Source organism: Branchiostoma lanceolatum, chromosome 10, assembly GCF_035083965.1.
Source record: "Branchiostoma lanceolatum isolate klBraLanc5 chromosome 10, klBraLanc5.hap2, whole genome shotgun sequence".
Taxonomy (NCBI): domain Eukaryota; kingdom Metazoa; phylum Chordata; class Leptocardii; order Amphioxiformes; family Branchiostomatidae; genus Branchiostoma; species Branchiostoma lanceolatum.
The window spans coordinates 10540085-10553527 of NC_089731.1; the positions used below are offsets into that span (position 1 = coordinate 10540085).

The 13443-nt window shown below is 37.6% G+C and overlaps 3 protein-coding genes across 3 annotated transcripts in view; all 3 read left to right on the top strand.

The window, feature by feature from the left end:
• The first annotated feature begins 129 nt into the window (after positions 1 to 129).
• Positions 130 to 6276, top strand: LOC136444104 (uncharacterized). Its single transcript, XM_066441600.1, has 9 exons — positions 130 to 345; positions 908 to 1151; positions 1644 to 1715; positions 2154 to 2214; positions 2668 to 2783; positions 3281 to 3389; positions 3810 to 3865; positions 4112 to 4277; positions 4794 to 6276. The coding sequence occupies exons 1-9, from the start codon at positions 266 to 268 to the stop codon at positions 4826 to 4828; spliced, it is 939 nt and encodes a 312-aa protein (XP_066297697.1). The 5' UTR covers positions 130 to 265; the 3' UTR covers positions 4829 to 6276.
• Positions 6277 to 7143: 867 nt separating this feature from the next.
• Positions 7144 to 9583, top strand: LOC136443928 (uncharacterized). Its single transcript, XM_066441304.1, has 3 exons — positions 7144 to 7732; positions 8430 to 8590; positions 9377 to 9583. Exons 1-3 carry the CDS (start codon positions 7606 to 7608, stop codon positions 9581 to 9583), a joined length of 495 nt encoding a protein of 164 aa, XP_066297401.1. The 5' UTR covers positions 7144 to 7605.
• A 371-nt stretch (positions 9584 to 9954) lies between these two features.
• LOC136444072 (adhesion G protein-coupled receptor B1-like) overlaps positions 9955 to 13443 on the top strand; it is a 28913-nt gene continuing 25424 nt past the window's right edge. Inside the window, exons 1-6 of the mRNA XM_066441544.1 lie at positions 9955 to 10158; positions 10905 to 11040; positions 11480 to 11652; positions 11943 to 12093; positions 12806 to 12956; positions 13258 to 13381. Of these exons, the coding sequence (XP_066297641.1) occupies positions 9994 to 10158; positions 10905 to 11040; positions 11480 to 11652; positions 11943 to 12093; positions 12806 to 12956; positions 13258 to 13381 (900 nt within the window). The 5' untranslated portion in view covers positions 9955 to 9993. The remainder of the gene's footprint in view (positions 10159 to 10904; positions 11041 to 11479; positions 11653 to 11942; positions 12094 to 12805; positions 12957 to 13257; positions 13382 to 13443) is intronic.

Sequence of the window (13443 nt, forward strand, 5' to 3'; positions counted from 1 at the left end):
CTGATGTCTATACTGATTTTTAAAAGATAAAAAAATATAAAATGTTATTGATACAAATATATATACTAATGCTGTACTTTAGCAAAGAGTAATATGATAATCTAAACATCCCTATTTGTAAAAGTTGACTAATCTGGCGGGAACCTTTGACCCCCCAGATCTGGTGCTAGCACATTGACCACATTGACCCAGTTTACGAATTTGTCATCATTCCTGACGTTTCTACGAACGAATTCGGGAGTGAAGCTCGTCACAATGGCCTAAAATGAGCTCCTGTAGAGACGAGGAAGACATCAGGCCCATCCTGGGCTCGATAAATGCGTCGGACAGCCGGGAATTTACAAGGTGACTACCAGGATTTTGTAAACAACTTCTTCTACCAAAATATTTGCCACATGTACTGTTATGTTTGCACAGTGTAAATTGTTGGTAGGATCTGTTTGCTGGAGACCAAAGACCAAGGCCCGTCCTTTGTATGAGCGCAAAAAAAGAAACTGCATTATCGTGTACTGTGAACTTAAGATAAAAATATTGTTAAAAAAAAAACAATTATTCTAAAGTACTCTAAAGTTATAGTATCGATATTACAAATCTCTGTTATCAATAAATTATGAAATTTTCAGTGGCAGTGTGCCATCTCTGGAGCTAGCAGAGATAGAGGAATTCATACATGTAGGTCTTGTCAGCCATGTGGACTGGACAATGAGTTACTGATAATCTTTTGTCAAACTATTAAACTCATTAGACATTGTGCCATCCCTGAACCAAGCAAAGCTAGAGGGACTCAAAGATCTTGTGAACCACCTGGACAGGACATTAAGTTTTCATAATTTGCTGGTACTTAATGTGTTAAGTTATTACTATCTTTTAAAACTTTTAAAGTCATTGAAAGTCTTTATGATTCCAGTGGCAGTGTACCATCCCTGAACCAAGCAGAGTTAGAGGAGCTCAAAGGCCTTGTGAACCACCTGGACAGGACACTGACCACTCTGAAGCACAGACTGACCAATCAACATGGCGTGACCTTTCAGAATGGTACCACGCCGACGTCCTCGGAGAGCTCGGGGCAGATCTCGTGGTGGACCAAGTGGTCGTCATCGTGTATTGAAAGGATCACAAAGCATCTACTGATCATTACACTGCTGTGGCAGGTATATTACTCTGTACATGTTACATATGTTATAGCTTGTGTGGCATTCCCACCTCTGAATCCCATGGTTATGAAGGTTCAAACCCCAGAGTTTTGAACACTGATGAGTACTATTACATGTATATGCTACTGGCTGGTGTTGCAATTATATAATCATTTCGTCTTGTGTTAAAGGAAAACCATATCATGTGCACATTAGAAGAAAATATTGAAATGAAGAAGAGATTAAGAGGATGGTCTTTTGTGCAATACATGTTCATGATTTTTAATTTACTTGCTGTACTGTACAATATATATACAAACACAAAATAGCCTGAATGCTTTAAAGACAAATGAAACCATATGACTATGAGTTTGTAGTAACTGCGCATGCCAGTCTTCCTGTCTTGTGTCATAGTTTTAAGGTTGAAATGCATGTATGAAAATTATGTTTTCAAATATCTTCATGTTCTTATTACAATATCATTGATAGATTTTGTGTGTGTTTCTCCAGTCCTTGTATGTTGGGATTCTGTCTCTTATTGACTTGGCACATCCAGCTGAGAACAATGACATCTTCATAGCTGTGAGTTGATCAGAATTCTTTTACTGTCATACCTTGTTAAAGATGGGGTCCTCACAAATATAGTATGCATGTCCTCACAAATATAGTATGCATGTATCTAGGTCTTCTAGGAACATTATTTTTGTTATGGATTATATATAATCAGCAATAATATATGAAGTGGTTTTGTTCCTTCTCAACAAGTATGTGATTTGCAACCGAAGAACTGCTGTAATTACAGCAATCCTTTTACTAGGTGGTGTTTCTATCACACAAGAAGAACAATAATAACATAATGAAACTTCAAGACTTTTTAAAGACTTTTTTGTTTTTTAAAGATACTTTTAAGCAATTGTTGATTCAGTAACAATGCAAACATCATGTTGCTGACCATGGTGGTAGATGTTTGTAACAATATTATAGTATTCATCTGTGTTAATAAGTTGATGTATTTTGCAGGGAATAGTTGTTATGATCACCTTCCAGTTGGTGAACCTGGTCCTTGTGGTCTACACCTCAGGTAGGTGATATTGGTGTATATAGATCTTTTTTTGGGCATCATAATGATTGTACTTTGGAAACCACATGGTAGGTATGCAGCATGTTGGTGTGTTTAACAGAAATACAAATACCAACAGGGTGCAAATGATGTCAAATGAAAAGCCTTTGTTGGTGGTAGACTTGGTTAGGTCATGGTCTTTTTTGTCCTTCATATTCAAATTCTAAACAAAACTTACATGATCTGGCACTAGGACAAAGATATTTGTTCAGAGATTAACATCACATCACTGCTACTAGATATAAGTGCTAGTGAATACTTGTACATGTTGAAAGTCTCATTTGAATTAATTCTGATTTATATGTTCATCAAGTGTAATTTAAGTCTAGTATTTTGGTATCTGAGACATACAAAATGAATGTACATCTTATTAATACAGTGATTGAGACTGAAAGTCCTGCGTAATTCTTACAGTGAAGCTGACTCAGCAGTTGTATGAACACAATGCCAGTGCCTCCTTCCTGGGGCAGTCCTACCTCTCCACTGTACTGCTGTTTGCTGGGCTGTACACATGCATCTACAGACTAGAGGTGAGATATGCCATTCAAAAAGTGAAGGAAGTTTAAAAAAACTGTAGAATTCACACAAGATTTTAGCGACATTAGCTTTATGTCTTTTGATTTAACTGGTGAATAAGAAAAGAGGAAGGGTACGCTTTATACCTGTAATTGCCATTACCAACATTGACACCAAATGGTGAAGCTAACCTATCTAGAGGTCCTGAACTGGTTGTAGTACTGGCAACAACACGACAAGGTATGATGATAATGATGACAACACTGGTTGCAAAATATGATCAGCATCAGCAATAGATGCCTGTACTTTTAGATAGATTTAAGAACAGATACATGTGTTTATGTGTTTACATAATTATGCTTTCAAAATGACAAGAGGCCACTCTTTACAAGACGTAAAATGTCTGAAGTAATAAAAGTCACTGATATTTTGCTAATGAAAATTTGCAAAAATATGGATTTTGGGCGGAGTTAAACTTAAAGCAATGATATATAATTTTGTCTTTATTCAGCCCAAGAGTTGGAGAGATGTGCATGATGCTGATGCGCAGACACCAGAACTGGTGGTGGTGCTGTTCATCAAGATGTTCTTCTTCTCCATGTCCACAGGCACACTCTGTGGTAGGTCTGCTTAATTTCTCACTTCCATTTTTTTTAGCATTAGGTGGAAAATGTGCAGATGTTGGCACATTGGCACAACAAATCCATGTGTCTTTTGGCACACTTTTTTGACAGATTAGCCAAAGAGGCTCGGTGGTTTTTTCTCAACCGTCTTGGCAGGAATATCATGTAAAGTTCCTTTCTCAAGGGCACAACGTCAGAGCATGGCAAATATCAAACCCGAAATCTATTGGTTCTGAGCCCAACTCTAACCATTATGCCCCACAGATGCCAAAATATACCATCACATGCTCATCTAGTCCTTATACAGATAGTGTAGTAAGTGAAAATCTGGTTTTGTGACTGACAGTGAGATAGATTTAAGTACAAGACTTCCTTTTGAATATTAAGACCCCACACTACCTGCATTTTGTATAACAGGTGCCAGCGACATTGTTCCAATGGAGTGGTACAACTACCTGGTGGTCTGTGTTCAGGTCAGTAATTATACAAACAATCAAATCTAATTCAGCAAATCAAGTTGACATTTTGATAAACGCAAGGTAACATTTTACTCAAGCAACTGTCTCCAAACGTTATCTTGCTTGAGTAACTTACCATTTGCAAGTTGACATTGTTACTAGATAGAAATCACAGAATATTTAGAAGTCAAAAATCATAGCATCAAGAAAAGCTGGATTCTTATACTTTGGTCAGAGTGTTTTTCTTGTATCTCCTCCTAGATGCTGCTGAGCTTTGTGTACTTTGCATCTATCTTCACAATGGCGTCAGGCGTGCCCAACGGCCCAGGTCCGGTCATCATGGATCTCCAGGTGGATTCTGTCGCACTGACTGGAGAACTGGAGCGGGCAGGGCGGAATCGTAGTCTTGCCACATCATATGCACATGGTAAGGCCTGTATTTGGTTCAGGGATGTCTCTAGGATCTGTCCCTATACCTCCTGGGACTCAGTCCCTCCATCCTGGGACAGAAATTTAATTGTTGGGATGGATAAAACTTTCATCCCATCTATCCAAAACATCTGAGCTCCATGACATTGAATTGATGAAAAGTTATTTTCAAAAGCTTTGAATGACAGATTTGACAATTGAAAATTAACAACATGGGCTCCCAAACAAGGAGTGGGACAGAAAAATCTAAAGCTGGAGACAGCCCTGATTTGATTACAATGTACTTGGCATACATATTTGAATGCTCAGCAATCTGGCTAGCTACTTTTTATTACAAACTAATCTTGTTCTATCATCACAGTAAGCAAACAATTTGAATTGAGGACAGACTATTTAGTTCTTTGCACTTCCCACCCTTCTTGTTGTGAAAAGATTCCAGATGCCTTTTGACATTGTCATTTTGAAATATAGTAATATTATAGGCATTAATGAGATGTTTGGCCTTATGTTCCAGAAGTGACATCTAGTCTCTTCTCCGGGAGGCAATAGCTACTAATGCAGGGAAAGTCAAGAGTAAGTCAAGATACATCAAAAACATTCTTCAGTTGTGTCTGTTGCCAGGACTTGCCACTGTTACACTTTTTTTGTTAGACTGCACAAAAATGCTAACAAGGCTTTGTGTACTGCAATGGGAATGTCGTTGGAAATTTTCCATGATTTGAAAAGTTGTCAGAGCGGCTATGGAAGTTACATTTTGTATTTGCCAAAAAATTGAGAAAATTGGCCAATATTTTTTTTTCTGCTACAATAAACAACTCTAAATAACATTGAAATCATAGTATGTATTTTTTGTTGCAATAATTGTTGGTAATATTTTTTTCAATGTCTTTGCCATATGAACAAAAATAGGCCCATGTATGATAAAATTCTACTCAATCACTGTAGAGTTATCAGTACCTAAAATGTTGCAGTAGTAGTGATACATGTATATTACAGGGACCAATTGAGTGCAGAAGAACAGCTACTCTCGTATATATTAACCACATAATAGCAATGTGAACAATGCTTGATAATCAGAATTAGATGTATTTTCCTATTACCACTTAAGGTGCAAATTTTGCATTTTATACAATTAGCAAAACATCGATATTGCAAACTTATTTTGCACTGTTGCAAGTGCATATTCAAGCAGTTAAACTGCCTAAAGAACAGAAGGAATCACAAATTTCTTTGATGTCAGAAGTTACTGTACTATAAGTTTGTATTAATAACCCTAAGTGTCTGACAGACAAATATTTGTCCAGCTATTCAGAATACAGTATGATTAAAACATCACACATTCAAAAGACTTGTCACAAAAAAAGTGAATGCTTTCTGTGGTTTTGAAATGTGTCCAATGCTTCAGATTTGATTTACTAGTAGTATTTTGTTATCATTTTGGTTGTTACATTTTCTCTTCGGTTATAATAGATGTATCAAAGTTAGATATAAAAAGGAATTTAAAAAAAATCAAAACGTGCAAGAGATGTTGTGATGTAAGTGCAAATGTTAGGAGGTTTCATTCCGTGTGTTAAAATATCTTCAAATTTTGTATATAGTAACATCTTATCAAAATATTACAAAATCACAAGTATTAAGATCATTACTTTGTACATTTATGATCAAACTCTATGTGCAATCTCAGACACGTATGTCATACAAGTAACATTGGAAGTAATCAAAAAGTTTAAGAAGTCTAAAGATCTCAGGCATCTGTACAAGTATAGACGTTTCCTTTTCATTTTCTATTTATTATCATTGAAGTTGTGATGAACCATGAATTGTAGAAAGTTTCATGTTGAATAAACTAAATGTAGATCTACGAAATGGAGCAAAAAAAAAGGGGACAATTAAAAATGATGAAATTTTTTTCTCTCATGTAGTCTATATGAATACATGTAATCATTCATAGTCTAAAGGAATAGAGTAAATCTTGATTTTTCTGCCTTTGCCTTTAATCCTACCAACTACTTGTATCTTATGTAGTACATATTTCTTACACCTCCTATGGTACATTTCTCCCAATTTCTACCTTAGCCCCATCACATCCATAATCCTTCCTGTCTGTAATTCATAGCAACCTTTGTCAACAAATAACAATGCCCCCAGGTTTGGTCACAAAGAGACACCTGCGAGGACAATGGTATTTATGACCCCACACCAAATTACAAAATTCATGTCCGTGCCATCAGGATAAGAATCGATCATTATCCTCTCTAGCTAGCCTCAAACCAAACATCAGTAAGGTGATTGGACATAGCTGCTTTTGTGGCCCACGGTTTTAAATTCAATGGATACATGGGTTAACTATTATGTTATGGTACAGATGATACATTTTCTCTATATATTTGCAGGTTTCCATAGGCCCCCTTTTTTCTCCCTACTGAAATTCCACGGCTCCTAAGAGCCTGTCTTAGACTACTTTCTTGCCACAAAAACACCTTCCTTCTAATCATCCCAATTTTCCAAAGTGAGCAGCATGCATAAAGACCCCCTTTGTGTCTGTGGTTTTAATATTTCATACCATGCTATGATGAACGCATTAATAATTCATTGCTGCAACAGGTCTTATGATCCCTTTTTGTATAAACAAATTTTTGTGCAGAACGATAAACTACAGAAAACTTTTTTTTGTGGGGAAAATTTTGTCTGTCAAGTTTAGCTAACAATTTTGTGTGTATTGTTTTTGGAATGTTATAAACAGCAAAGACTGTAGTAAAACTAGTAACTGATGACAAAAAAGGTGACAAAAGTATTTCTAATCGGCAGCAAGGTCTCTAATCAGTCTAATAGGAATTGGGACAATAGCAGGGACATGAAATATTAATGAGATGGCCGCAAAGATCCTGCTTGTTCACCAATCCTTAAATCACCATGGCAACCAGGTATACTCTACTCGCACCTATCTAGTCAGGCAAAAAGGTCCTACAAACACTCTTTGAAACATTTTTTTTTAAAACCATCATTGTTTCAAGCTTTTGGAGTTGAAGATTTTCCCCCTAACTAAGGAAAAGCCAAATTGCCATGATAAGTCAATGTTCTAAATTCAAAGTTTAGTTTGGCTGTGTATGGAGTGCCACATAGTTTTGCATTGGTCGGTGCATAATAAGTTGCCAGAAACGTCATCGAAATTCCATCACATGCAAGACTTTACCAAGGTGCGCTGCTGACGAAGAAACGGCAGGCGCATCTCCTGTGGGAAAATATTTCCATCTTTTGAGCAAACTGTTTCTTCTGTTGTCAAAGTTGAAAGTTACACCGTTGTAAGAAAGCAGTTAGACTTACAGATGCCAAGGGGGGGAGTTAAGGGGACAACTTGCGGCAAGATGACTTGGCTGAGTTTCCTCAAGGCTGTGGTGGTCTTCTGCGTGGTGGCATGCCTGCTGGAGTCTCCTTTGGTCGATGGAAGACAAGGTAAGGCTGTACAATATACAAGATATAATTATCAAAGAATTGTGAACTCTTATTTGAGTGTTGGTTTCTGTTCATGGAAAGATAGGATGAAGTCAGGTATGATGCAGTTTTACAAAGCCCCAAACCCAATTTTAAAGAATGATATTTGAAAGCCTATAGGTGGTAAAGGGCAGATTGTAATGGAAAGATCCAAACGAGCCCAATGATGGAAGTGTTAGATAAATTTGATCAGCCATACCCAAGTTATTTGTATTTGTATTTTATTTTTAGCTCAAAATTTTGATCTTCTAATTTTTTTTCTTCTAAGAAGAGCTCTCAGGCTTATGATTTTCAAAGAGGCTGAAAGTTTGGGCTGCAATATCAGGAGGAATTTTCTTACACTGGTAAAAGTGAATGCTACTTCATTTAGCTCTAACTTATATCTTAGATATTATCCACATTTAGCCTGTTGTCTTTGAGAAAAAACTGTCAAAACAAGCTGCTTCTGAAATGTAGTCTTCTAATCAGTTCAAATGTTCAAAGTAGAAAAGTAAGAATTCTTGATGTACAAACAATACGGAGCACGAGACAACTTATTTATTGAATGAAGACCTTTATTGTACATATTTGCCCCGCTGGGCTTTTCTAAACACTTGATTAGATCAAGACACACAGAAATAATATGCAGTTTGGTAACTCTACAAAATATTTTTTGCAGGATACAATTTGCCTGACAATGCTGGGACTGAGTTCCTCCTGGCATTTCCATCTACCAGCTCCGACAGGAAGGCCCTCATCCGAGCCACGTCTTACCTGGACACCACCGTCCAAATCTTTGGGCTGAACGACCAGCAAATCGGCAGCAACATTACTCTTGAGGTAGGTACAGTGTATAACTATAAACAAACATTGCAGCTTTAGATTCAAAGGAATTATTTCACATTTTCATAAATGTCCTTTTTTGGCAATATTTCAGGTTGAAGCCAATAGATATTGCACTGTGATGATGAAATTCCAGATTTTCAAAATACTTAACCTACATGTACCTAATGATTTGTAATGCTTACAATGCAAATTTGTGTTTAAGGACACCTAAAAATCATAAGGATTTTGTAGTGCTTTGAATTTGGTGTTCTAGCTAGCCTTAAATTTTCACCTGTCATCTCAATTTTGTTTGATGGAACATCTTGTCGAGCGCCAAAGGCGAGATTTTTTGTATATATGTCCTTTTAATCTTGCACTGTATATATGTCTGTGTTTGTATACTTTTTTTGTGTTGAACCCTGGAAGATTAGTCGTAATTCGACTAAAGGGTATCGCAATAAACCAATAAACCAACCAATCCTATGGGGGTCCGGGAAAATTTTGAAATCTTAACCCTCTGAAACGCTATTTCCTGCATCTTGTGAGGCAAATTTTTGCTGGTAGATTAAGCTTGGTTTAGGGACAACTCTTTTGGGGAAAAATTACACAACCTCTGAGCTCTTTCTATATCTTTACACACCAATTTTTGTCCGTCAAAAATGATGGGTTGGGCAAAATGTTTGTTCGTCATGAGCAACAAAATTTCATCTAATGGCGGAATGACAGGCGCTGGCTAGAACACTGGCTTTGATCAATGATAACTTGGTTGGAATGTAACAAACATTTTGTTTCTTTTACTAGTCTGCCAATCTCGTTCATGAGGAAACCCTGACTGGAGCAGAAGTGACAGGGACAGGCAGGTTGGGTCAGTTCAACAGCTGGCTTATCAAGTCCGATGATGAGATCACGGTGTACGGTAGGAGCAGTGGAGACGGCTACATGGCACTGCCCACGGACGTCCTGGGGAAAGAGTACTACGTGGCCAGTTACCAAGGTAACCTCCTTTGACATTAATCCGCTGGATCACGTAAATCCGCCTCTTTGAAAAACAGAAAGTTTGAGATGTCTCTAGTGCAGTACAGCCCAGTCATAAACAATTAAGATATACAGATTCTGAAGTGCTTTATACTTGGGAACGTTTGGTTGCAGATGTGTTTGGACGCATCTTTTTAGGGTAGCGTAACTATTATGTACCATCAAACTGGTGGAATTATGTTTAGCATGATGTTACAAATGTTGAGGAATTTTGCATCAAAGCCTATTACAGTGTACCTGATTGTCAAATGTCAGACAGTGAATATGAATATACGTGTAAGACATAAGATGATTGAGGATGACTGATTTACCGTTTTTATTACCCCACAGGTTACTCGACCGGCAGGTCCAGAGTTGTGATCATTGGCGTACATGACCGTACCATGGTCAGGATCACTCTGACTGCTGATGTGTCATTTGCTGGAGCAGAAGGCCACCCTGGAGCCCGCACCTACAGAAGTGGAGAGGATATCCTACTGGAGGTGCACAGGATGGAGACTGTACAGTTTAGCACTTCAACATCATCAAGCAATCTCACTGGAACAAGGGTTAGTTTTTTCTTTGTTTTTCAACGTCATTTTTGGACAGACAAGGACAATGTAGCACTGTACTCAAGTTTTTCATAACTTATTTCAACAGTACCACATACAGAGAACAATATACCCATTTCTACACCTGGATGGAGTGAGGAAAGTTGTATAAAGTGCTTTTCCCAAGGGCACAACATTGTTGTTAGTTTGAATGTAACATGAATCTAAAAGTTGGGTGAGTCTAGCAAATCATATAGAATTTAATAAGTTTGACATTTTTTGAAAAATGAGTAAGACTGAGAACATTTACATATTTCATACATATATCAGATTCTTCACATCAGGTCCTACATTCTAATTTTTTTCATGAATATTTCAGCAGCATTGAAAAGGAAAAATTATTAAGAGAAAAGATTAAAATTTAAAGTTACTTTTGATGATCTGAGACTTGCTGAAGGAGGCTTCCTCAGTCCTCACTGCTATAAAGCAATTATATGGTAATTAAAAATCAATGGGTACAATTCTTAGTTTTGCGTTGATGATATTTCAGGCCTTCCAGAGAAACTTGCAAGATCTAGCCTTAAAGTTGTCAAGCCTGACATGTTGTCTTTTTGTAGGATGCTTCCTCAGTATTCACTGTTCTAAAGCTTCCTCACTGCTATAAAGCATAATTTATTATCAATTCTTAGTTTTGTGTTCCTGATGTTTCAGCAAAACTTGTTGTACGGGGTTCTATTATCTCAGTCCTGACATGTTGTTTACAGATTATTTCTGACAAGCCGATAGCGGTCCTGAGTGGTACGGATGCTGCTGTGGTTGGCTCAGGTGATCAAGGGTACATGGTTGAGTACCTGCCTCCCGTCTACACCTGGGGGAGGACCTTTGTGGTCAAACCTCTGAGTAAGTTCTTCTGCATGGTCTTGGGGAGGGCATTGTGTATCAATGTATTTGGCACTGACATATGGAGATTCTCTCTACACAATGTAGTACACATCTTTCAGAATTTTAACAAATTTAAAGGTTCACAATAATTGTTTTTGTACAATTTCATCATAGGATCTTCATGACTGAGTTCTCTTATCTCATGGCCAGTTCATTTGATTTCATATGGCACTTACAGACATTACCTTACAAATACAGATATTCTGTGAATTTGTGTTTGTGGCTACAGTAAGGCAAAGGTACAGTTGAAAAGTGAGCAAATTAATTGACAACTGATTTACAGAACTTTGAAAAAAGCAGCATTTGTCTATTCAATAGCCACTCCAATATTACCACAATTAAGGATTTTACAATATACTGCGTATTGAGTTGTAAGACCACTGAAACTATTCTACAGCTGGGGGTACTGACAAAGTCAGGGTGATCGCGTCCCAACCCACTGGATACAGCAAAAACGGTGTGAGCATGAGCCCGATCAGTGCAGGATCATTTGCATCCATTGACGTTAGTGCCGTGACGGTCATTGAAGTTGACAACCCAGTCTTGGTTGCTCAGTATGCCAGTGGTAGGGTAAGTACCATCAGGATTATTCTTGAGCTACAGCCTGTTGTCAACATTTCACCTTTACAATACACATGTATTTCAAAACTCCCTAAATGATCTGAGCCACAGCAACTTCACCAGGCCTTTTTGTAATACATAAAGTATGCATATACAGTGGACACAATTATTTGATTTGATTATCCTGCATGTCAAAAAATCGCACAGTGGATACAAGATCATATATCTTACATCCACTGCAGCAACAATTTTGTAAATTTAGTAACTTAATTACTGTTTTTGTACAATATCTGCACTAGACTGGACGTGCCCCTTCCATGACAGTCATCCCACCTGTGGAGCAGTACACATCAGACTATAGTCTCGCCCCCGCCACTGGCTGGACCAACTCTGCCATCCTTAGTGTAGACACTGTACAGGAAAGTGGTGTCATGTCAGAGATAACTACAGGTAAATCTCCACCTACAATGTTCTTTGTATTACTTACAATCCTTTAGAAGGTTTTTTCACTGTTGTATGTGAATCATCATTTTTGTTGTAACTGTGAAATGTTCTAATTGTGTTTTTTTTACTCACTGTTTGAAATGCTTGAAGAAAGCTTGCTGTATCTAGATGTGTCTTGTTAGCATTAACAGTAAGAACCACTTCTTGAGTAGGGATTATGCCATTTCATCACATACATTTACATGTAACTTTTAATGATGTTATTTTCTATTGTTACTTGAAACATGCAAGGTTTGGGCGTGGTCATTTATGCATAAAGAATGAGTTAATGCCATTCAACTGCAATGCTGTTGTGTTGTGACAGAAGTGTATGAATTATTCCTAGTTATGCTGAAATTTTTCTTGAGGTTTCTAAAATACTTTGTTTGCACCTACATTCCAGTTTAAAAAAACTCTTGAACTCTTGAACTTAAAGTCCATGGGCTCATAAAGGTCTTAGTCTGTAGTGTGTCAAACAGTAGGCATATTTTATGAAAGGTATTTCTACCTCAAAAGAAAGTTTTTATGAGCATAGTGAAGAAGTTCCACAACATGCAAATAAGCACAGCAACAAGAGGGAGTGAAGATGCTAGAAGTAACAGCAAGGCAAATATTCTTCTGTGCTGCTTCCCCCTCCCTTTTTCAAGCCTTACCATAAAGTTTTATGTGTTTTTCCCAGCTGTTACTGGATGGAGCCAACAGTCAGGGTACTCAGCTACTACTGACAGCCTACGGAACAGTTACCAGCACACTAGCCTTCAGGGGGCCTTTGGGGTGGTGCAGTATGGAACTTCAGGGGGCGAGTCATACAGCTACCCTGGGGGGCAAAGGTACATGTTAGTCACATCAAATAGCTGCCATTTTTTCCAGATTTGTTAAAGATCTCTTATAAATGTACTTATTCATTTTTCATGTTAGACATGTAAGTATCTCACAAATTCCATAGATTTTTATCTTTCCTTAATGTTTGTTATGTCTTAGTTTGTAATTATGTTAACATAGTTAAGTGGAAGTAATACAATTCTAATACTGAAATTGTTTCTTGAAGTACCTCATGCAGATTGTACAGTAATGAAAATGCCTGAATTCTTAGAAATGCATGTAACAGAATTAAACATTGTCTTGATGCAGGTTTGCTCCCATCAACCCATGCATTGTGTCGGCTGATGATAGTCTCCATGCCGATGGACTGGATAACGACTGCAATGGTCTGGTAGATGATGGCGGAGTTGGGGACCGCGCATACTCTCCTTTGGTAGGGGCAGTTCTATTAGAAAATCACAGGGAGGGAGCTGTAAACAGTGATGATCCTCCTCT

Bases quoted from the DNA above. Each gene is read 5' to 3' on its own strand.
- LOC136444104 (XM_066441600.1), top strand. From the start codon at position 266: ATGAGCTCCTGTAGAGACGAGGAAGACATCAGGCCCATCCTGGGCTCG. The intron at 1,152-1,643 runs GTATATTACTCT...GTGTTTCTCCAG, and splicing joins TCATTACACTGCTGTGGCAG to TCCTTGTATGTTGGGATTCT. The intron at 3,866-4,111 runs GTCAGTAATTAT...ATCTCCTCCTAG, and splicing joins ACCTGGTGGTCTGTGTTCAG to ATGCTGCTGAGCTTTGTGTA.
- LOC136443928 (XM_066441304.1), top strand. From the start codon at position 7,606: ATGCCAAGGGGGGGAGTTAAGGGGACAACTTGCGGCAAGATGACTTGG. The intron at 7,733-8,429 runs GTAAGGCTGTAC...TATTTTTTGCAG, and splicing joins TTTGGTCGATGGAAGACAAG to GATACAATTTGCCTGACAAT. The intron at 8,591-9,376 runs GTAGGTACAGTG...TTCTTTTACTAG, and splicing joins GCAGCAACATTACTCTTGAG to TCTGCCAATCTCGTTCATGA.